Source organism: Mobula hypostoma, chromosome 2, assembly GCF_963921235.1.
Source record: "Mobula hypostoma chromosome 2, sMobHyp1.1, whole genome shotgun sequence".
NCBI classification, from domain to species: Eukaryota; Metazoa; Chordata; class Chondrichthyes; order Myliobatiformes; family Myliobatidae; genus Mobula; species Mobula hypostoma.
The window spans coordinates 162890467-162915894 of NC_086098.1; the positions used below are offsets into that span (position 1 = coordinate 162890467).

The following is a 25428-nucleotide window of genomic DNA, read 5'->3' on the forward strand; positions in this document are numbered from 1 at the left end:
CAGCATTTTATGTGTATTGCTACGATATTACCAGATCCATTTAGATCAGTACCATCTCCTTTCAGCCAGCCATATTTACATCCCTCAAAACTCATAGCCAACAAAAATCCATCCAACAATCTCGAACTTGTCATCAAGACCAAGTTCAATACGTGAATATAACCAAACAATACAGCGCTCCTCCAGGGTCAAGATGCAAAACGTATTGCCATCAGTGCACTGCATAGAGCACGTATGGATATGATGACAGAAAAACATGCAGTCAGAAAAAAAAAGTTACAGTCAAGTTCCTGAGTGACATGACTATAGATTGTCCTGGTCCAGCTTGTTCTTCCACTGAGCAAACACCAGAGAGCAGCACCAAGCTAGAGAAGATGGTGCCAGAGGTTTTTGGAGAGCCAAACGACTTCTTCCAGTTTTTCTGTGAAACAGCTTCTTTTCTCAGGTCTTTCTTTTCAAGATGGCTGGGATCCTATCAGAGTCCGTGATCTACAGCTGCAGCACAAATTACGTTTCTTCTCAGGAAGTGGGTTTTCGTTTTCAGGCTCGACTTGCGGCCAGGCATTTGTGGCCCAGAAGACGTGCAGCTTGGGGAGCTGACCCGTGGACAACCCAGCTCTTCGCCAATGTTGGTGATTGAAGCATCGCAGGTGACTGAAATAAGCATTGAGACAGCAGGCAGTGTGCGCTGCTGCTGGAAGAAGGCCCCTGCACTTGAGTGATTCCTCTGTCTCTTGCCTGTTGGTCCTTGAGTTGGGGACTCAGAGAAGCGATGTGGCAGACTGTAACATCGAAAGAGAGAAATGCTGATCTCCTGCTCTCGTTTGTTGTAGGAATATCCCTCTCTCCCTTGCTAATGAGAAAGAAGCTGTCTGAAGTGTTGAAGTGTTGGGATGAACAGTAGTTTTTTGATAGATTCTTGATCATGCTCTTTGAGGGGACTTTGCTGTTGCTTGCATGGTGGTAGGAGGGAGGATGGAGCTTTTGCTGGAGCAAGCGAGGGCAGGGGGGAGGGTTGATATCTCTGCTGCTGCTTGTGCATGGGATGGGGGCTTTGAAGTTCAAACGTCTCTGTCATTCATTCCTTGCGTTTTTTTCTGATATTAAATTCAACCACTGAACCGCTGGGCAGCACCAAAGGGAGGGGCCAACCCCCACCCCAGCACAGATTCCAGTGCACCCAGCCGAGACCCCTGCTCAAACCACACCACCTCATCTTTCCTTCCCAGGGCAACTGCAAAAGGCCGATAATTCCAACGTAACCCCACACCAGGACCTTGTCACAACTGAAGCAACTCAATCCCCTGCCGTCGGCCTCACCAATGAGCCAGACTTGCATGTCCCTCACAACTCAAGACATGACCTTTTCTCAAGGTTCAAAGTCATAGAGAAGTACAGCACAGAAACATGCCTTTCAGCCCATCTAGTCCATGCCAAAATCATTTAAACCCCCTATTCCCAATGACCTGCAACTGGACCATAGCCCTCCATCCCCCTGCTATCCAAGTATCTATCCAAAATTTTCTTAAATGCTGAAATTGAGCTCGCATTAAACCATTACTGCTGGCAGCTCACTCCACACTCTCAAGATCCTCTCAGTGAAGAAGTTTCCCCTCATGTTCCCCTTAAACTTTCCACCTTTCATCCTTAATCTATGACCTCTGGTTGTAGTCCCACCCAATCTCAGTGGCAAAAGACTGCTTGCAGTTACCCTATCTATACCCCTCACAATTTTCTATACCTCTATCAAATCTCCTCTACGTTCTGAAGAATACAGTCCTAACTGATTTAATCTTTCCTTATAACTCAGGACCTCCAAAACCCAGAAACATCCTTGGAAATTTTCTCTGCACTCTTTCAACTTTGTTTACATCTTTCCATAAGAACACAAACCATAGGAGCAGAATCAGGCCATTCAGCCCATTGACTCTGTTCTGCCATTCCATCGTGGTTGATCCTGGATCCCACTCAACCCCACACACCTGCCTTCTCGCAATATAATTTGATGCCTGAACCCATCAGGAAACTCACGGACTTGGCCTCCAAAATGAACCGCTTCATGCTTATCTGGATTGAACTCCGTCTGCCACTTGTCAGTCATGATCTGCATCCTAGCGATGTCCCACTGTAACCTCTGCAACCCTCCAAGCTATCTACAACACCCCTAACCTTTGTGTCATGAGAAAATTAATTAACCCATCCTACTACTTCTTCACCCAGGTCATTTATAAAAATCACAAAGAGGAGGGTCCGAGAACAGATCCCTGCTGAACTCCACTGGTCACCGACCTCCATGCAGAATACAAACCATCTACAACCAACCCTTTGCTTTCTGTGGGCAAGCTTATCCTGGATCACAAAGCAAAGACCCCTTGGATCCCATGCCTCCTTATTTTCTGAATGAATTGGATCCTAGACTTCCTGACTGGGAGACCTCAGTCAGTCTGGATTGGAAGCAGCATCTCCAATACCATCACACTGAGCACAGGGACCCCCTCAGAGTCCACTGCTGTTCACTCTGCTGACCCACGACTGTGCTGCAACACACAGCTCGAACCACATCATCAAGTTCGCCAATGACATGACCGTGGTGAGTCTCATCAGCAAGAACGATAAGTCAGCATACAGAGAGGAGGTGCTGCAGCTAACGGACTGGTGCACCTGTCTCTGAATGTGAACAAAACAAAAGAGATGGTTGTTGACTTCAGGAGGACACGGAGCGACCACTCTCCGCTGAACATTGACGACTCCTCCGTAGAGATCGTTAAGAGCATCAAATTTCTTGGTGTTCAACTGGTCCCTCAACACCAGCTCCATAGCAAAGAAAGCCCAGCCGCGTCTCTACTTTCTGCGAAGGCTGAGAAAAGTCCGTCTCCCACCCCACCTCCTCACCACATTCTACAGAGGTTGTATTGAGAGTATCCTGAGCAGCTGCATCACTGCCTGGTTCAGAAATTGCACCATCTCGGATCGCAAGACCTTGCAGCAGATAGTGAGGTCAGCTGAGAAGATCATCGGGGTCTCTCTTCCCGCCATTACAGATATTTACACCACATGCTGCATCCGCAAAGCAAACAGCATTATGAAGGACCCCATGCACCCCTCATACAAACTCTTCTCCCTCCTGCCATCTGGCAAAAGGCACCGAAGCATTCAGGCTTTCACGACCAGACTATGTAATTTTCTTCCCCCAAGCCATCAGACTCCTCAATACTCACAGCCTGGACTGACAGCAACCTACTGCCCTCTACTGTGTCTATTGTCTTGTTTATTATTTATGGTAATGCCTGCACTGTTTTGTGCACTTTATGCAATCCTGGGTAGGTCTGTAGTCTAGTGTAGTTTTTGTGTTGTTTTACGTAGTTCAGTGTAGTTTTTGTATTGTTTGATGTAGCACCATGGTCCTGAAAAACCTTGCCTTGTTTTTACTGCGTACTGTACCAGCAGTTATGGTGGAAATGACAATAAAAAGTGACTTGAATGACTTGCATGGGGAACCTTATCAAATGCCTTACTGAAATCCATATACACTACATCCACTGTTCTACCTTCATTAATGTGTTTTGTTACATCCTCAAAGAATTCAATCAGGTTCATAAGGAATGACTTGCCCTTGACAAAGCCATGCTGAATCAGATTATGTCTCTCCAAATACTTATAAATCCTGCTTCTCAAGATCTTCTCCAACAAATTGCCCACCACTGAAGGAAGACTCACTGGTTTATAATTTCTTGGGTTACTTCTACTCCCTTTCTTGAACAAGGAAACAACATTTGCAAACCTCCAGTACTTCTCCTGTCTTTTTTGATGATGCAAATATCATCATCAGAGGCTCAGCAGTCTCCTCCCTTGCTTCCCACAGTAGCTTGGCGACTTATCTAACCAATTGGTTTTCAAAAGCTCCAACACATTCTCTCTCTTAATGTCTTTATGCTGAAGTGTTTCAATTCGCTGTAAGTCATCTCCACAATTGCCAAGGTGATTACTTTTCCCTGGTAAATACTGAAGCAAAGTATTCATGAAGTACCTCTGCTATCTCTTCTGATTCCATGCACACATTTTCAATTTGGCTCCCCATTTGATCCTATTCTTACATGACTCATCCTCTTGCTCTTCACATTCTTGTAGAATGCCTTGGGGGTTTCCTTAATCCTGCTCGTCAAGGCCTTCTAATGGCCCCTTCTGGCTCTCCTAATTTCATTCTTGAGCTCCTTCCTGTCATCCTCGTAATTTTCAGTACCTAGTTTTTTTAACCTTCCATAAGCTTTTCTTTTCTTAACTAGATTTTCCACATCCTTTGTACACCACAGTTCTTTTATCCAACCACCCTTTCTCTGCCTTAATGGAACATACCTATGCAGAACGCCATGCAAATATTCCCTGAACATTCGCCACATTTCTGCTGTGCATTTCCCGAGAACACCTGCTCCCAATTTATGCTCCCAAGTTCCTGCCTAAGAACATCATATTTCCCCCTACCCCAATTAAATGTTTGCTCAAATTGTCCACTCCTATCTTTCTCCAATGCTATGGTAAAGGAGACAGAGTTGTGATCACTCCCACCAAAATGCTCTCTCACCAAGAGATCTTACACTTGACCAGGTTCATTGCCCAATACCAGATCAAGTACAGCCCCTCCTCTAGTTGGCTTATCTACATATTGTGTCAGGAAACCTTCCTGAACACACCTTACGAACTCCATCCCACCTAAACCCCTTGCTCTAGAAAGGTGCCAGTCAATATTAGGGAAGTTAAAATCTCCCATCACAATATTTCGGTCGCAGATGTTGTTCCTTTATTCAAGAAAGGGAGTAGAGATAGCCCAGGAAATTATAGACCAGTGAGTCTTACTTCAGTGGTTTGTAAGTTGATGGAAAAGATCCTGAGAGGTAGGATTTGGAACATTTCGAAAGGCATAATATGATTAGCAGTAGTCAGCATGGCTTTGGCAAAGGCAGGTCATGCCTTACGAGCCTGATTGAATACTTTGAGGATGTGACTAAACACATTGATGAAGGTAGAGTCGTAGATGTAGTGTATATGGATTTCAGCAAGGCATTTGATAAGGTACCCCATGCGAGGCTTATTGAGAAAGTAATGAGGCATGGCATCCAAGGGGACCTTGCTTTGTGGATCCAGAATTGGCTTGCCCACAGAAGGCAAAGAGTGATTGTAAATGGGTCATATTCTGCATGGAGGTTAGTGACCAGTGGTGTGCCTCAGGGATTTGTTCTGGGACCCCTTCTCTTTGCGATTTTTATAAATGAGCTGGATGAGGAAGTGAAGGGATGGGTTAGTAAACTATCTGATGACAAAAAAATTGGGGATGTTGTGGATAGTATGGAGGGGTATCAGCGGTTACAGCGGGACATGATAGGATACAAAACTGGGTTGAGAAGTGGCAGATGGAGTTCAACCCAGATAAGTGTGAGGTAGTTCATTCTGGTAGGTAAATTATGATGGCAGAATATAATATAATGGTCAGACTCTGGGCAGTGTGGAGGATCAGAGGGATCTTGGGGTCCATGTCCATAGGACACTCAAAGCTGCTGTGCAGGTTGACTCTGTGGTTAGGAAGGTATACGGTGCATTGGCCTTCATTAACTATGGAATTAAGTTAAGGCAGCATACAGTACACTGGCCTTCATCAATTGTGGGATTGAGTTTAAGAGCCAAGAGGTAATGTTACAGCTACATAGGTCAGACCCCACTTGGAGTACTGTGCTCAGTTCTGGTCACCGCACTAAGGGAAGGTTGTGGAAACTATAGAAAGGGTGCAGAGGAGGTTAACAAGGATATTGCCTGGATTGGGAAGCATGCCTTACAAGAATAGGTTGAGTGAACTTGGCTTTTTCTCCTTGGAGCGACAGAGGATGAGAGATGACCTGATAGACGTGTATAAGATGATGAAAGGCATTGATCGTGTGGATAGTCAGAGGCTTTTTCCCAGGGCTGAAATGGTTAATATGAGAGGGCACAATTTTAAGGTGCTTGGAAGTAGGTACAGTGGGGAAGTCAGGGGTACTTTTTTTTTTACGCAGAGAGTGTTCAGTGCGTGGAATGGGCTGCCGGCAACTATGGAGAAGACAGATACAATAGGATCTTTTAAGAAACTCCTGGATAGATACACGGAGCTTAGAAAATAGAGGGATATGGGTAGCCCTAGGTAATTTCAAAATAAGTACACGTTCAGCACAGCATTGTGGGCCAAAGGGCCTGTATTATGCTGTAGGTTTTCTATGTTCTATGTTTTAACCCTATTATTATTGTACTGTTCCAGAATCTGCCTCCCTATCTGCTTTTTGATGTCCCTATTACTATCAGGGGGACTATAAAAAACTCCCAGTAGAGTTATTGCCCCCTCTCTGTTTCTGACTTCCACCCACAATGACTTGGTAGATAATCCCTCCATGACTTCCTCCTTACACCTCCACCTCTTTTGCCTACCTCCCTGTCCCTTTTGAAAAAATATAAAGCAGTTATTTCTGCCCCTGAGACATCTGTAAAGGCCACAATGTCATAGTTCCACGTATTGATCCACGCTCTGTTCATCCGCTTTATGATACTCCTCACATTAAAATACACATCTCAAACCATCAGGCTGAGTGCATCTTTGCTCTAACATCTGCCTATCCTTCGTCACAAACTCCCTACAAGCTGTGCGCCAAATACCCCATCCTCTGCCTCTTCACTTCAGTTCCCACCCCCCCCCCAAATCTAGCTTAAGTCCTCCCCAATAGCATCAGTAAACCTCCCCACCAGGATTCAAGTGCAACCTGTCCTTTTTGTACAGGTCACACCCGCCCCAAAAGAGGTCCCAATGATCCAGAACTCTGAATCCCTGCCCCCGCTCCAATCCCTCAGCCATGCATTTATCTGCCACCTCATTCTATTTCTATACTCACTGTCGTGTGGCACAAGCAGTAATCACAAAATTACTACCCTAGAGGTCCTGTTTCTCAGCTTCCTTCCTATCTCCCTGCATTCTGTTTTCAGGACCTCCTCCCTTTTTTTTAACCTATGTTGTTGGTACTAATATGACCACGACCTCTGGCTGCTCACCCTCCTATTTCAGGATATTGTGGACGTGTTTCTTGCAAGCATTTACAGGAAATACAGTAGAAGTTATGAGAAACTAGACATAAATAAAGACTGACAAACAATCAACATGCAAAAGAAAACAAACTATGCAAATAAAATTAATGCTGAGAACATGAGCTGTAAGTAGTCCTTAAAAGTGAGTCTGTAGGTTGTCGAATCAGTTCAGTGTGGTGAGTGAAGTTATAAACGTTAGTTTAGGATTACCACCATCAAGCTGGTACAGGAGCTTGAAAACACACACTCAATGTTTTAAGAACAACTTTTCTCCTCGTCATCAGATTTCTGAATGATTCATGAACCCATGAATACTACCTCACTATTAATCTTTTGCACTATTTATTTTTATTGTAACTCATAGTAATTTTTTTATGTATTGTATTGTCCTGCTGCCACAAAACAACAAATTTCATGACAGACCTCAGTTTTAATAAACACACATCAAAGTTGCTGGTGAACGCAGCAGGCCAGGCAGCATCTCTAGGAAGAGGTACAGTCGACGTTTCAGGCCGAGACCCTTCGTCAGGACTAACTGAAGGAAGAGTTAGTAAGAGATTTGAAAGTGCTACACATGCCCTTACACTTCCTCCCTCACCACCATTCAGGGCCCCAAACAGTCCTTCCAGGTGAGGCAACACTTCACCTGTGAGTCAGCTGGGGTGATATACTGCGTCCAGTGCTCCCGATGTGGCCTTTTATATATTGGCGAGACCCGACGCAGACTGGGAGACTGCTTTGCTGAACACCTACGCTCTGTCCGCCAGAGAAAGCAAGATCTCCCAGTGGCCACATATCTTAATTCCACATCCCATTCCCATTCTGACATGTCTATCCACGGCCTCCTCTACTGTAAAGATGAAGCCACACTCAGGTTGGAGGAACAACACCTTATATCCCGTCTGGGTAGCCTCTAACCTGATGGCATGAATATCAACTTCTCTAACTTCCGCTAATGCCCCACCTCCCCCTTGTACCCCATCTGTTACTTATTTTTATACACACATTCTTTCTCTCACTCTCCTTTTTCTCCCTCTGTCCCTCTGAATATACCCCTTGCCCATCCTCTGGGTCCCCCCCTCCCCCCGCCGTCTTTCTTCCCGGACCTCCTGTCCCATGATCCTCTCGTATCCCCTTTGCCAATCATCTGTCCAGCTCTTGGTTCCATCCCTCCCCCTCCTGTCTTCTCCTATCATTTTGGATCTCTCCCTCCCCCTTTCAAATCTCTTACTAACTCTTCCTTCAGTTAGTCCTGACGAAGGGTCTCGGCCTGAAACGTCGACTGTACCTCTTCCTAGAGATGTTGCCTGGCCTGCTGCGTTCACCAGCAACTTTGATGTGTGTTGCTTGAATTTCCAGCATCTGCAGAATTCCTGTTGTCTCAGTTTTAATAAACCTGATTATGGAGAACTGAAGATGATTGGAGCATCCACAGCCTTTGCACAGTGAGACTTAACTTCTCCCTGCCAATAAGATCTTTGATTTCACTTTCACTAATCTCGGCCCAATTCTGGGATGATGCCACCTGCTCTAGATTCACCCCAGAAAGAAAAATGTCAAAATTAAAATCAAACTGAACCCCTTCATCATTTTAAACAAACACCCTCATTAGATGAGGCATGAAATGTCATCTTCAATCACGGGTATACATCAAGATTCTGCAGAACTGTTACCTTCAATGACTCCTGAGCTCTGCTATCACTTTGGTGACCCTATGCACGTTCTGAGTATGGGAATTGTAATGCAAAAATGAACAATTATTCCCAAAGACAAGTCTATTTTTGATTATTTTGCACAACTTGTTAATATATAAAAGGTAAGGAGTAAGGGGCAAGACAACAGAAACGTGCTGCTCTACAGCACCTTCATCATGAAAGAATATCCCAAGGTGTCTCAGACATATAATGAATACTGGGTTAAGTAAAGACTAGGGAGGACTGAGACAACACTTGGTGAACAAGTTGGGTTTTAAGAAGCATACTAATGGCAATGTAGGAAGGGTTTAAGGAAGAGTATAATTGCCATAACCTTTATAATATTATTCATACAGGTCAAAGAAACTTACACATGATACGATTTTAAAGATTACACATGAAGGAAAGCTGAAATGTGACAAACAGTGAGGAGGACAGTAATAAGGCAGGAAACCAGGATAGATGTGGCAGAGGAAAGTGAATGCAGAGAAATGGGATGAAATACATTTTGGTAAGAAAATGAGAAAAAGAAACATGAATTAAACAGTACGATTTAAGAATGACTATGAAAACAGAAGCATGCAAGAGTGCATGCACAGCATTGTTTGTTTTACACAGAGAATGGGGGTGCCTGGAATGAGTACTAGGGATAGTGGTGGAATCAGGCAGTTTGGTGAAGTTTACAAAGATTTTAGACAGACATGTCTATATGAAGGGAATGGAGGGATATGGCCGATATACAGGATGAGGACATTTAGTATAAATAGTCATCAGGATCAACACAACTTTATGGGGTTGAGTAGACTGTCCATAGCTTGAATTGATTCTCTCAGCACACAGCCTTTACAGAATTGTAAGTTTGTATTATTGTTTCTGCGGGGAAGAACTTTCTGGTTACACTTCAAAACAACCCGCTCTGAGTTAAAGATTTTTCTGGATTTCATGAACAGTTTCCATCAACCCCCTTTACCATTCCAATTCACTTACTAGATTTCTTTATAACCTTCCAAGTACCAGGAAGGTACTTACCTCTGATGTTTCAGAGTCTATTGTATGTGCTACATCCAAGATTCGGTCAACCTCGACATAATCTGGATTAAAGGGCTCCTCGTCAGGCTGTGTGGAGAACATAGAAGATGCAAACAGTCTAGTACCACAGCTACCCAAGAAAGTACCGTGTCACCTTCACCCCATCTAGTACATTGAGCCAGCCAGTATCCCAGTGTCAAAGTGAATGGTGCTGATGACTAAAACAGGTCTGGCAGTGAGGCCACAGATAGACATCAGGCAGGATACTTAAGGGTTTGAGGTGTGGGTTGGGGTGAAGTAGTGAAAAATGATCAAGGATACAGGTCACATGTCAACAAAGACCCCCACCCATGTGGGCACAGACTGGAGACCTGGGTCACACACACACACATGCAGACACAGCCACCACATAGATAGGAAAGGTTTCAGGGGACATCAGACAAATGGGAATCTTGTCAGCCTGGACCAGCTTGGCCTGTTTCTGTGCAGTGTAACTCTACTTCATTGACCCAACATTGTGCTGGAAAGTTCTGTTGCTTCAGACGGCTGCGGGGGGGGGGGGGGGCACTTTTTTCAGAGCAATTTCAAAGTTCTAAGCAAGTACAAGACCATGACCAGTATTTAACAAAGCAACAAATGGCCTATTGAAGGTCAAGGAGAATCAGGTCAAGCAGATCAAGGAGAATCGATGGAGGAGAAAGGAACTTCAATGTTTTGAGTTGAAACCCTGCATCAAGATGACAGAGGTGAGGGGAGAAGGTCATGACAAAGTGGAGAGACCTAACTACTCCAGTACCCTACTCAGTGTAACTGCAACAACACCCTGTACAAATGTAATCATTAGAACATTACAGCACAGAACAGGCCCTTCAACCTATAATGTCCGTGCCAACCACAATGCTAATTTAAACTGTTCATCAGCCAGAAATATCCTGCTGTTCATTAAGTAAACGAGAATCTCAGCTTTCCTAGTGTGCAGATCTTCCTAGCTTCAGTCCTGAAAGGCCTAGCTTTGAATCATAGCAAGTCCAAGCTGTCCAAAGCAGAAGGAACAGTTTCACTCTGCCTGCCCCAGTTGCCATAAATGCTGGAAAACTTCAATCATTCTAAATCCTCGGAAACACAAGTTTTGGTACCTGTGCAAAAACTGAGGCGGCCTGTGTTGGTGCTGTGTGACCCCATACTCTTGCAGGCTTTTAAGATTTTTATTTATTTATAGATACGTGCAGAACAATGAGCTACACCGCCCAGCAACCCATTTATTTAACACTATTATATTACAGGACAATTTACAACGACCAATTAACTACTAACTGGTACGTTTCTGGACTGTGGGATGAAACCAGAGCACCTGGAGGAAACCTGCATGGTTCACAGGGAGGACGTACAAACATATGCCAAAGGAGTTGAATTCTGGAACACCCCAACCTATGTTAGCATCGCACTAACCACTACACTACTGCATTGCCCACTACACACTGGCCATTTTCTTCATTAGCTTCCAAAGTCACAACAGAAAAGGAGGGCGTTTATGTGAAGAATCCAGTGGAAGCTTTGGGAATTGATGCCAAGTTGTCCAGAACCACAAGCTCCACATTTATAGTGATGTAGCAGCTGAATGGTTTCGACAACACCAGCTCCAGCCGCAGACTGAGGGAACAACTATAGGGAGGGTCTTCACTCTAGTTTCAGCCTAAACTCTACCAATGGAGGGGAAAGCACTGTTGCAGAAGTTTCAGCAAGGCAACTGTCATGACTTAGGCTGTGACCCACTGCAGACAAAACATGGGAAGCTGCAGTCAATGAGCTATTGTCATTTGTGATCCATCAAAACCCTGCGCCCAGATTCTTTCTATCCTCCTTGTACATTAACAAATCAGGCAGCATGATAAACCACCAGTTCACCATAAGACATAGGAGCAGAATTGGGCCATTCGGCCCATTGAGTCTGCTCTACCATTCCATCACAGCTGATTTATTATCTGTCTCAATCCCTTTTCTCCTGCCTTCTCCACATTACCTTTACACCCTGACTTATCAGGAACCTACTTTAAATACTCTCAATGAGCTGGCCTCCACAGTCATATGTGACAATGAACTCCACATATACACCAACCTAAACCACCTGTTGACCTCAAATCTTCCTCCTTACCTCAACAAAAAGATTCTTCATCTGCGCCTGCTTGGCTCTGAAACGCTTGATCTTCTGGTGAATCCTTTTATCCTTCTGCAGCTCCTCCACCGTGGCCCATTTACAGTGCAGGTACGAGCTGAAACATATATGCACTTTGTAATACGTTCATGCAGGAAAGCAAAGTTCAACAGTTCAGTTATGAGGGGAGACTGAAGAGGCCGGCCCTCTTCTCCCTGGAGCGCAGGTTAACAGGGAACATAAAAAGATGAGGGCATGGTGAGAGTGTGGAACAAGCTGTCAGCGCAACTGGTGGATGCAGGGTCGATTTCAATACTTAATAGAAAATTGGATCGTACATGGATGGGAGGGCTATGGTCCAAGGTGCAGGTTGATGGGACTAGGCAGATTAATAGTACAGCATGGACTAGCTGGGCCTAAGGTTCATAAGGTTGTCATAGCCAGGGGTGGTAGTGGGGATAAGCTCCCACTACGTATAAAATGCTCCAAATGGCGTGCCACTCTAACAGCCTCTGACAACCACGTCCAACTCTTGGCCTTCATGGGTGGCTTAGCTACCAGGCCTGGCAGAACTGTTTCTACTGACAGGAGAAGGGGAAAAGGTGGATCACTGGCACCTTAAAACCAGTTGCATCAGGCAGGTGGGGCTCATCAGCCTGGACGGCAACTCGCCTAGGAGAAGGAAAACTCTGATTTTAAACCCCTGTTGTTTTGCGGTCATACCCACCCATGGGAAAGGCTTTGGGAGTAAACCCCAAGGAAGAAATCCAGAGCTGTGGTCCTTAAGGCAGTTTGGTGTTGTTTACAACTTCACTCTGGCAACCTCTGCGAAGACACTGATGCCAAGCTGTATCAGCGCTTGCCCTTCCCTTGGACTACATCAGTGATGTGAAGAGGGGGAACCCGCTGCAGGGGCAACAGCCAGTTCTTCAAATCTTCCTGCCCAGGCTTGTGCCCTGGAGAGGACACAGTCCACCAGAGGTGCAAACCCATGATCCCCTGGGATCGACGGCAGTCTACTACTAGATGGGCCGAAGGGCCCTTTTCTTTGACTGTATGATAGGGGTTCCCAACCTGGAATCCACAGGATTCCTTGGTTAATGGCAAGGATCCATGGCATTAAAAAGGTTAGGAACACCTACTCTATGACACAAGGTAGACTGCAGGAATCCTTTCTTCATATTGGGGTAGATAAAACTAGAGGTAAGTGGGGGAGGACATTTAGAGGGGAGGTGAGGGCCCCCCCTTATTCATCCAAGGAGTGAATGTAGTGCCCAAGAGAGTTCATCATCACAGACACATTTAATGCCAGAATGAGCAGCAGAATCGCTGAGATATAGAAGGACACAAACCAAGTGCTGAGGGATGGAATTAATACAGGTTTCTCATTTGTCAGTGTGTACAAGATAGGCCAAATGGCCTGTTTTCATGCTATACAATTCTATGATTCTATGACAAACCTATGTATATACAAGGTTTACCCTGAAGATATCCCAAAGGTACTGCAACATGAGCTCTCATTGGTTTCAAGTCTCCAGTCATAAAGCAGTACAAAAACAGGCCCTTCAGCCCATCTAGTCCATGCCAAAACAATTTAAACTGCCTATTTCCATTGACCTGTAAATGAACCATAGGCCTCCATATCCCTACTATCGATGTACCTATCCAAACTTCTCTTAGATGTAGAAATCAAGCTCGTATGCATCACTTGTGCTGGCAGCTCACTCCACACTCTCACGGCCCTCTGAATGAAGAAGTTTCCCCTCATGTTCCCCTTAAACATTTCACCTTAAACCATGGTCTCTGGTTGTAGTTCTACTCGACCTCAGTGGAAAAAGCCTGCTTGCCTTCACCCTATCTAAACCCTCATAGTTTTGCATACCTCTATCAAATCTCCTCTCAATTATCTATGGTATAAGGAATTCAGTCCTAACTTATTCAATCTTACTTTATAATTCAGGTCCTCCAGACCCGGCAACATCCTTGTAGACTTTCTCTGTAGTCTTTCAACCTTACTTACATCTTACCTGTACACAGGTGACCAAACTGCACATAATACTCCAAGGTAAGCCTTACCAGCATCTATATATACATCCCATCTCCTGTACTCAATACATTGATTTATGAAAGCCAATGTGCCAAAAGCTTCATTTATGACCCTACCCACCGGTGATGCCATTTTCAATGAATTATGGACTTGTACTCCCAGAACTTCTTGTTCTACCACACTTCTCAGTGCCCTACCATTCACTGTGTAAGATCTACTCTGGTTGGTCCTACCGAAGTACAAAACTTCACACTTAATTGCATTACATTCCATCTGCATTTTTCAGCCCATTTTTCCAGCTGATGCAGATCCCTCTGCAAACCATGATAGCCTTCCTCACTCTCCACTACACCTCCAGTCTCGGTGTCAACTGCAAATCTGCTGATCCAGTTGACCACATTATCATCTAGATCATTGAAGTGGATGACAAACAACAACAGACCCAGCACCGATTCCTGCGGCACTCCACTAATCATAGAGAGGCAACCCTCTACTACTACTCTCTGGCTTCTCCCACAAAGCCAATGTCTAATCCAATTTACTACTTCATCTTGAATGCCTTCTTGACTAACCTCCCATGCAGGACCTTGTCAAATGCCTTACTAAAGACTACATGAAGACTACATCCACTGCTTTGCCTTCATCCACTTTCCCAGCATCAGAAGTATTTTCATTTGAAAGGCTGTTATGGAAACAGTAAAATTGTCTTTCAAAAATGGAATACACTGAAAGGGAAACAATTAAAAAGAAGCAAAGAAGTGTAAGGCACAGAAGATGACCATTCAGCCCGTTGTACATGCACCATTTCTTTGAAGAGCTATCTGATAACTCCTCTCATTAAGCTGAAAATGTCTCCCTGGTATGAAAAGCAGGAAAAATCTGACATATTCTATGACAGGAAATTCAAGGACTCAGCGTCTCTTGAACACAGACTATGGAATAGTTTTGCAACAACACCATTCTACCATCTTCTCTTCAAGGGAAAACCAAGTTGGGCTAGGTATATTAATGAGGACTAAACCAAGGTGCCCAGGCCAAACTTTACATCAAGACTGCGGAGGAGTATCAGCAGAACACAATTAGAAGAAAATACCCTCAATACTTACTAATTCCTGTATTTGACATAGAATTCTTCCACCTCCTGTGTGGTCCCATCAGGGGTCTGTTGAAACACAAAATAGCTGGTGAATGAAGGAAAAAGTATTTAATTGTTCATTCCGTGCTCAGCACACTGTTTCATGTATCAGTGATTTCAATACAAGCTATACCCAGCTTGTTCATGTCACCTCCCCTCCAGAATTCTACATGATTACCTTTACTCTTAACGCTCCATTCTTGTTCATAAAGGCGATGAACTAATCACCTAAAGAGTATAATTTACTTGGCACTAAATTAGCAGCAATACATATAATACTATAATACAATACTGATTCCTTCTACGCTTCACCCTCCCAAGCTCTGCTTGAACATCAAACCAATAAAAAACCTTCCTGCTTTGCCTCACATATGAACATTTACATTAAATTCATGATTCTTATCAGTACAGCCTGCAGAGATGCAGGTGGATGCCCCACCAGAGTCCTGGAATACAGACTACCTGTCCAGACAGCCACATAATGTGAGATTGCAGAGCTGTGCATCAGATACACAGCTCTGGTATCTGATAACAGCTCAGTATCAGGTGCACAGGGGCACCTCAGGGGACTGTCCTGTCCCCCTTCCTCTTCACCATCTACATCTCAGACTTCAGATACATCTTGGAGTTCTGCCACCTGCAGAAGTTTTCAGCAGTTGTGGGCTGTATCAGCCAGGGTCAAGAGACTGAGTACAGAAGAGTGGTGACAACTTTCTTAAGTGATGTGGGCTGAATCACCTGCAACTCAACATCACTACGACAAAGGAGTTGGTGATGGACTTCAGGAAAGTGAAAACACCTTTAGTGGGACTCCATAACATTCCCATCTCCATCAAGGGAACGGATGTGGAAGTCGTCTGGGACTACAAATATCTGGGAACTCACCTGGGCAATAAACTGGACTGGACTAAAGATACAGGGGCTCTGTACAAGAAAGGACAGAGCCAACAGTACTTCCTGAGGAGGCTCTGGTCATTCAACGTCTGCAGTACCCTGCTGCAGATGTTCTACGACTCAGTGGTGGCCATCATTCTATTCCACGCCGTAGCCTGCTGGGGCAGCAGGGTGAGAACAGCTGATGCCAAGAAGACCAATAACCTCATTAGGAAGGCTGGTTCTGTTCTGGGGGTGGAACTGGATTCCCTGATGGTTCTGCCTGAGAGGAGGATGCTGCAGAAGCTACGGAGCGTTATCTCACACCCTCCATGACACATTGGACAAACAGAGGAGCATCTTTAGTAACAGACTGATTCCATCAAGATGCACCACTGAACGTCACAGGAGACCCTTTTTCCCTCTCGCTGTAAGACTCTACAATTTATCCTCCTCAAGTATATAAGTATATGTTTCATTGCACATCTGTATTTTGCACTATTACCTCTTCATGCACATTTTGTATTCTTTTTCATACCTCAATGCTTACATTTTGTATTTTAAAGTATATGTTTCTGACTGATCAACCTTGTACCAATAATTTCCTTAAGGATAAATAAAGTTTTATCTTATCTTATAAATCCCACTCTCCATGAATATTATGCTCACTTCAATTGGCAAAGAGTGGGAATAAAGTGATCCTATTCTGATTGGTTGCCGGTTACTAGCGGTGTTCCGCAGGGGTCAGTATCGTCGCTTCTTTTTACAATGTATATCGCTGATTTAGATTATGGATTAAATGGTTTTGTGGCTAAGTGTGTAGATGACACCAAGATAGGTGGAGGAGCAGGAAGTGTTGAAGAAACGGAAAGGTTGCAGAGAGACTTGGTCAGTTTAGGAGAGTGGGTAAAGAAATGTCAGATGAGATACAATGTTGAGAAATGTACAATTGTACATTTTGGAAGAAGAAATAATTGGGCAGATTATTATTTAGATGGGGAGAAAATTCAAAAATCAGAAGTGCAAAGGGACTTGGGGGTCCTCGTGCAGGATACCCTAAAGGTTAACCACCAGGTTGGATCGGCAGTAAGGAAAGCGAATGCTATGTTAGCATTCATTTCAAGAGGAGTAATGTATAAGAGTAAGGAGGTGTTGATGAGGCTCTATGGGGCACTGCTGAGACCTCATTTGGAATACTGTGTGCAGTTTTGGGCCCCCTATCTTAGAAAGGATGTACTGATATTGGAGAGAGTTCAGAGAAGATTTACGAGGATGATTCCTCGAATGCAGGGGCTAACATATGAAGAGCATTTGTCGGCTCTTGGACTGTATTCATTAGGGTATAGAAGAATGAGAAGGGATCTCATAGAAACATTTGGAATGTTGAAAGGGTTGGATAGAGTAGATGTGGAAAGGCTATTTCCCTTGGTGGGTGAATCCAGGACAAGAGGCCACAATCTTAGAATTAGAGGGTACACATTTAAAACAGAGGTGAGGAGAAATATTTTTAGCCAGAGGGCCATGGATTTGTGGAATTCATTGCCATATGCAGCTGTGGAGGCCCAATCATTGAGGGTGTTTAAGGAGGAGATTGATAGGTATCTAATTAGTCAGGGTATCAAGGGATATGGGGAAAAGCCGGAAACTGGAACTAGATGGGAGAATAGTTTAGCTCATGGTGGAATGGCAGAGCAGACTCGATGGGCTGAATGGCCTACTTCTGGTCCTTTGTCTTGTGATCTTGTGATCCTGCAACCTTGTTCAGGATTACCGTGCAGTGAACCTTCTGCTTCTGCTTGGTACTGCGCAAGCATTGCTGGATGACTGTTATAATGCGCAATCCGTGTTAACGGCGCGGAATTGTAAAGTAAGCTTTTTTGACTAGATCCCCTAAATCGATTTGATTGAGTCTATCTTTAAAAATATTAATGTCAGAAATACTGCGCAAGTCTGGCGGCAGAAGATTCCACTCTCTTGTTGATCTTGGGTAGAGGGAGTATTAGTAGCAAATCTTATTGAATGAAGGAGTTTCCAATGAGGTCAAGTTTGCTGTTGAGTTGAACTGTGACGAATTTGGATGTTTGATAGAGTGATGTTGTGAACTTCTTTGAAAACAACAAGTAGAGGTCATTGGTTAAGGGTGAAAGGTTTAAGAACCTTTCTTTATTCAAAGTGTGGAACAAGCCACCACTGGAAGTGGTGGATGTGGGTTCAATTTCAACATTTAAGAGAAGTTTGGATAAGTATGTGGATGGGAGGGGTATGGAGGGCTATGGCCCAGGTGTAGGTCAATGGCGTAGATGGGGTGAAGGGCCTGTTTCTGTGCTGTGGTGTTCTACGACTCTAACTGGTCATTATCTAACTCCTTTAACTTCAGAAATTCCACCTAGAACTCCACAAGGAATTGTGCAGGATAGATTTAAGGGGAGGCTGAACATACATAGGAGGGAGTGGGACGGGAGGAAAATATTGCTGGATTTAGTTGAAAAACTTGACAGAAGGCTCTGGTGGAGCATAAACATGATCTGGTGGGGCTAAGTGGTGTGTTTCTGCACAACGAGCGGTTAGCTTAATGCTGTTATAATGCCAGCAACCCAGGTTCAATTTCATTGCTGTCTGTAAGGCGTTTGTATGTTCTACCCGTGGTTGTGTGGGTTTCCTCATACATTCCAAAGATGTACAAGTTAATAGGTTCATTGGTCTGTAAGGCCACAAGACATCAGGAGCAGAATTAGCCAGCTCAGCCTATCAAGTCTGCTCAGCCATTTCATCATGGCTGAATTATTATCATACTCAACTCCATTCTCCTAACTTTTCCCTATAACCTTTGATGCCCTGACTAACCAAAATCCGATCAATCTCTGCTTTAAATATACGCTTTTGCCTCCACAACCATCCATGGCAATGAATTCCACAGATTCATCATCTTCCGGATAAAGAAGTTCCTCCTCATCTTTCTTCTAAATGGACGTCCCTCTATTATAAGGCTGTGCCCTCTGGTCATAGACTCACCAACTATAGAAACCATCTTCTCCACATCCACTCTATCTAGGACTTTCAATATTCAGGTGGTTTCAATGACAATACCCCTCATTCTCCTAAAGCTCAGCAAGTGCAGGCTCAGAGACAAATGCTCATCATACATTCACCCCTTCGTTCCCAGAATCATTCTCCTGAACCTCCTCTGGACCCTCTCCGGAACCAGCACATCTTTTCTTAGATAAGGGGCCCAAAACGGCTCACAATACTCCAACTGCGGTCTGACCAATGCCTAATAAAGCCTCAACATCACATCCTTGGTTGTCCTGCCACTATTACATTTGCCCTTCCTACCCACAAGTTAACCTTTAGAGAATCCTTCACAAGGACTCCCAAGTCCCTTTGCACATCTGATTTTTGAATTTTCTCCACATCTAGAAAATAGTCTACACCTTTATTCCTTCTATCAAAGTACATGACCATACACTTACCTACACTATATTTCATCTGCCACTTCTTTGTCCATTCTCCCAATCTGTCCAAGTCCTTCTGCAGACTCCTTGCTTCCTCAACATTACTTGTCTCTCCACCTATCTTTTTATCATCTGCAAACTTCGCCACAAAGCCATCAATTCCACCATCTAAATCGTTGACATACAGAAGTGGTCTTAATACTGACCCCTAGGGAGCACCTCTAGTCACTAGGAGCCAACTAGAAAAGGCCTCCTTTATTTGCCTCCTGTCAGTCAGCTAATCTTTGATCCATGTTAATATCCTTCCTGTAATACCATGGGCTCTTATCTTGTTAATAGCCTCATGCGCAGCACCTTGTCAATGGCCTTCAGAAAATCCAAGTAAACAACATCTGTTGACTTTCCTTTGTCTATCCATCTTGTTATTTCCTCAAATAATTCCGACAGATTTGGCAGGAAAGATTTCCCCTTAAGGAAACAATGCTGACTTTGGCCTACTTTATTATGTGCCTCCAAATACCCCAAAACCTCATCCTTAAAAATGGACTTCCCAATTATTAAGGGACATCTTTCCAATCACTGAAGTCTGGCTAACTGGCCTGCAGTTTTCTCTCTTTTCTCTCTCTTCTTTCTTAACATTACATGCTTCTTCTATTTCCCATTGAAATTTATATCCCACATCCTGGCTATTGTTTGGGGCCCCTATACAACTCCCATCAGGGTCTTTTTACTCTTACAGTTTCTTAATTCTATCCTGAAGGATCCTACATCATCCGATTCTATGTCACATGGGAGTAATTTGGCGATACAGGATCGTTGGGTTGGAAGGGTCTGTTACTTTGCTGTATCTCTAAATTTAAAATAAATAAACAAATATCCCAAAGATTTTTCACAAAAGCATGATGGGATAAGAATGGGACACATCAAACACGATTACACAGAGAGTCATCAAAGATGTTGACAAACTAGAGCAAGAAAATTATGTCCAATCGACTGACTCTCATACCATAATACTGTGATAGATACAGCATGCACTACGATTTGCCAATGCTTATGATCAACACAGATCTTTTACCACCCCACAGCATTTACCCCATTAGTCTGGCCTATTCCTTTCTACCATGTGAGTTTATCAGTCTCCTTTAAACACATTTCTGTCTTTTACTCCAACTGTGATATCGACATTCACTTTGTCACCAAACCAGAAACTGAAATTTATCCTGATTTCCTTTGGAATTGTTATGGCTGTCTTCTGGTGATCCCAGAGTGGAAGCATACTCTATTACCTACCTACTCTAGTATTCACACCTACTCTATTTTTATATTTCAATGATTTCTACCTGATCACCAAGTTAAGATTAAGGACCCTGACCATCCAGAATATGCCCTATTCTCATTACTACCATCAGGGAGGAGGTACACACTCAATGTTTTACACTTCAGACTTCTGTCCATGAACACTACTTCATTATTTTGCTCTCTTTTGCATGATTTAATTGCTACATATATTGTGTCTTATAGAGCAAGAGAAGACATGAAAGAATGGGACCTATCAAGTGTGACAGTGGGAAGATGTGTATGGAACCAGAGGAAATAACAGAGGTACTTAATGAATATTTTACTTCAGTATTAACAATGGAAAAGGATCTTGGTGATTGTGGTGATTGTAGTGATGACTTGCAGCGAACTGAAAAGCTTGAGCATGTAGATATTAAGAAAGAGGATGTGCTGGAGCTTTGGAGAGCATCAAGTTGGATAAGTTGCCAGAACCAGATGAGATGTACCCCAGGCTACTGTGGGAGGCAAGGGATGAGATTGCTGAGCCCCTGGCGATGATCTTTGCATCATCAATGGGGAACGGGAAAGGTTCCGGAGGATTAGAGGGGTGCGGATGTTGTTCCTTTATTCAAGAAAGGGAGTAGGGATAGCCCAGGAAATTATAGACCAGTGAGTCATACTTCAGTGGTTGGTAAGTTGATGGAGAAGATCCTGGCAGGCAGGATTTATGACCATTTGGAGAGGTATAATATGATTAGGAATCGTCAGCATGGCTTTGGCAAGGACAGGTCGTGCCTTACGAGCCTGATTGAATTTTTTGAGGATGTGACTAAACACATTGATGAAGGAAGAGCAGTAGATGTAGTGTATATGGATTTCAGCAAAGCACTTGATAAGGTACCCCATACAAGGCTGATTGAGAAAGTAAGAAGGCATGGAATTCAAGGGGGCATTGCTTTGTGGATCCAGAACTGGCTTGCCCACAGAAGGCGAAGAGTGGTTGTAGACGGGTCATATTCTGCATGGAGGTCGGTGACCAGCGGTGTGTCTCAGGGATCTGTTCTGGGACCCCTACTCTTCGTGATTTTTATAAATGACCTGGATGAGGAAGTGGAGGGATGGGTTAGTAAGTTTGCTAATGACACAAAGGTTGGAGGTGCTGTGGATAGTGTGGAGAGCTGTCAGAGGTTACAGTGGGACATTGATAGGATGCAAAACTGGGCTGAGAAGTGGCAAACGGAGTTCAACCCAGATAAGTGTGAAGTGGTTCATTTTGGTAGGTCAAGTATGATGGCAGAATATAGTATTAATGGTAAGACTCTTGGCAGTGTGGAGGATCAGAGGGATCTTGGGGTCCGAGTCCATAGGACACTGAGAGCAGCTGCGCAGGTTGACTCTGTGGTTAATGTGGCATACGGTACATTGGCCTTCATCAATCATGGTATGGAGTTTAGAGTCTAGAGGTAATGTTGCAGCTATATAGGACTCCGGTCAGACCCCACTTGGAGTACTGTGCTCAGTTCTGGTCGCCTCACTACAGGAAGGATGTGGAAACTATAGAAAGGGTGCAAAGGAGATTTACAAGGATGTTGCCTGGATTGGGGAGCATGCCTTATGAGAATAGGTTGAGTGAACTTGGCCTTTTCTCCTTGGAGCGACGGAGGATGAGTGGTGACCTGATAGAGGAGTATAAGGTGATGAGAGGCATTGATTGTGTGGGTAGTCAGAGGCTTCTTCCCAGGGCTGAAATGATTGCCACAAGAGGACAGAGGTTTAAGGTGTTTGGGAGTAGGTACAGAGAGGTCAGGAGCAAGTTTTTTTATGCAGAGAGTGATGAGTACGTGGAATGGGCTGCCGACAACGGTGGTGGAGGCGGATACGATAGGGTCTTTTAAGAGACTTTTGGATAGGTACATGGAGCTTAGAAAAATAGAGGGCTTTGGGTAAGCCTAGTAATCTCTATGGTAGGGACATGTTCGGTACAACTCTGTGGGCCGAAGGGCCCGTATTGTGCTGTAGGTTTCTATGTTTCTGTAGTAATTTTTATGTTTTGCACTATCGTGCTGCTGCAAAACAACAAATTTCATGTCATATTGTATATGCAAGTGATAATAAACCTGATTCAATTCGTCAGTGGAATCTGAGCATTTCTCTACAGACAGAGAAATCTCTTCACAAGCTTACCACTTCAAAGATGAAGAGAACGGACCAAACATGTTGGCCCTAAACTTATGTACCAACAAGCTGCGCCAACCCAGGAACCCGCCAATTTAACCCTGGCCGAATCACGGGACAGTTATAATGACAGGGGTGGAGCTTAGGAGGATGATGGCACCTAACAGTGACTCCTTTGCTTGCATCTTCCGAAACAGCTCTTTTTCTACCCTTAATATCTTTTTTTTTCCCTTTCAGGGTTCTTCTGAAGACCGCAGGCTTCGATTCTTTGTGGGAATGGGATCCATTCTCGGGGGGTCCACCACTGGTCGCTATTCAACATGCCAAGCATTTGACCTGAGAAGCTCGATTGTTTTCGGAAGCCTAAGATCTCAGGGCTCTGGAGACGGGTGGATCGAGGGTTGGTGTCATAGCCGGAGACTCGTGTGTCGCCAGGGAGGCCTGAAAAACTTTTGCTGTGGGCCCGACGACCCAATGTCTTTGCAATCTTCAGACACAGAGCTCAATAAGAGCGACAAAACGGATTTTTAAGATCGTAAACCAACGGGATGTTGCTATGTCTCCCGCTCGCTGTGAAAATGGGGGACACATCCCTCTCCCTTGCCAGGGGGAGAGAGAACCTGTGGGTTGTTGAATTCGGATGAAATGCAAAACTTTTGGGGTAACTGCAAGGTCTGTGTCTTTGCTATCACTTAGCACACCCTTGGGCTCGGTGATTGTATCGATGCTTGTTTATTTTTGCTGGTGGGGGGCGGTCGTTGCTTGCTGCCGCTTACGTGCAGGAAGGGGGAGCTGGGGGGGGGAACTTTGGTGTTCTCACATTCAATTGTCCATTCTTTGCGGCACTTCTCTGTTTTCATGGATGTTTTGCAAAGGAAAAGCAATTCAGGATGTATATTGTATCCATTTCTCTGACATTAAACTTGACCTTTGAACCTTTGAACCAATTAGCTTACTAACCACTACATCTTTGGACCGGACCACCTGGCAGAAACACACACACAGTGCCGGAATTAAACTCCAAACTCCAATGCTCCAAACTGCAATAGTGTTGCGCTAACCGCTACACTGCCATGGAGCCCCAACGTAGAAACATCTAGGATGTTTTCGTAGATTATTAAACTCCTTATCAAATCACTCCATGATCTTTCCAAATCCTTCCACCTTCTACGCAGCTTCATACTCCTGTTTAAACTCCTTTACCAAATCTTTCCATGATCTTTCCAAACCCTTCCACCATCTGCACAGCATCACACTCCTGTTTAGATGCAGTGGGAACAGAAGCAGGGCTTTATTTCCTGGACAAAATGGGAGACACATGTTAATCCAGTTTAGCATCATCACCAGTTGACCATTCTTGTGCCAGCAAGTTATAACACCATGTCAGTAAAATCATTATGGATTTAAGTTCTTGTACTGGTAAACCATAATCTTCAGTCAGAGGATTCAGCAGGAACAAGAAACTAATAAAGTGTAAGTGGAGCCCTGCCCTGTCTGCCATTTCTCCCTTTACGCATATTGTGTCTCACCTCTCTCTGTGTTATTCGCTGAGCCAGAATCTTCTCAATGACAGCAGACTCATCCTCCTCCTGACTTTCCTACAATAAAGAAAACCGTATGATCAATGATGTACAACGTTCCACGCTTGTAGGCAGGATAACCAGGAAAGGGAAGAACAGAACCGTATAGTCGGATGAAGAAAGATTGAAGACTAAATCGGGTAGCAGGGTGTGGGTGGGGAAGGGAGAGGTGCTGTGAACATGGGCAACTGGGAGCAACAAATGAGAAGGAGACAGAGTGGGGTGGGTAGGGGGGAACACAAACAAGGGAGGTACAAGGGGCAGAAGCAAAGTGGGTAGAAGTGATCAAGAGGAGCAAAGATTACAATGTAATAGCACAAGAAATAAGGGAAAAAGGGAGATGTAGAGAGAATCATTAGATTAGTGTAGCAAATTCCTAACAATACACATGTGTATATATAGTGAATAAAGATGATCCTTTAATAGACCTGAAGTTTATAACTTCACTGGTGCTAATCACCAAACTCTCCTTACAGTGGTATGCAAAAGTTTGGGCATCCTGCATGGTCAGTACATGGTCAGCATGGTCAAACCAAAAATAATACACTAATCTTGCTTAAAATGTTGAAAAGAATGTTTCATCTTTAACGTTATGACTTTTGGAGATCAGTTCATCTTCTACTCACCTAACTAATCACACTAACAGAAATTTTGAGCAAGGGCACCCAAACTTCTGCATTCCACTGTATATAGGCACTAGACATTGCAGGTGGAGTGGCTACAACATTTTTAAATGATTTAAAGAAACAACACAGTAAATGACCCTTCCAGTCCAATGAGCCCACATCGAAAATTACACCTGTGGCCAATTAACCTACTAACCAGTACATCTTTGGAATATGGGAAGAAACCAGAGCACCCGGTGGAAACCATGCAGTTACAGAAAGAACATGCAAACTCCTTAAAGATAACAGTGGG

General features: G+C 44.1%; 1 protein-coding gene across 4 annotated transcripts in view; it reads right to left on the reverse strand.

Moving 5' to 3' along the window:
* The window catches only part of chd6 (chromodomain helicase DNA binding protein 6), a 370255-nt gene that overhangs the window by 99391 nt on the left and 245436 nt on the right, over positions 1-25428 (reverse strand). For all 4 annotated transcript variants that reach the window (XM_063040969.1, XM_063040970.1, XM_063040967.1 and 1 more), the window contains 4 exons: positions 24460-24528; positions 15124-15179; positions 11971-12088; positions 9819-9905 (listed from right to left, as the gene is read on the reverse strand). In XM_063040969.1, the coding sequence (XP_062897039.1) occupies positions 9819-9905; positions 11971-12088; positions 15124-15179; positions 24460-24528 (330 nt within the window). The remainder of the gene's footprint in view (positions 1-9818; positions 9906-11970; positions 12089-15123; positions 15180-24459; positions 24529-25428) is intronic.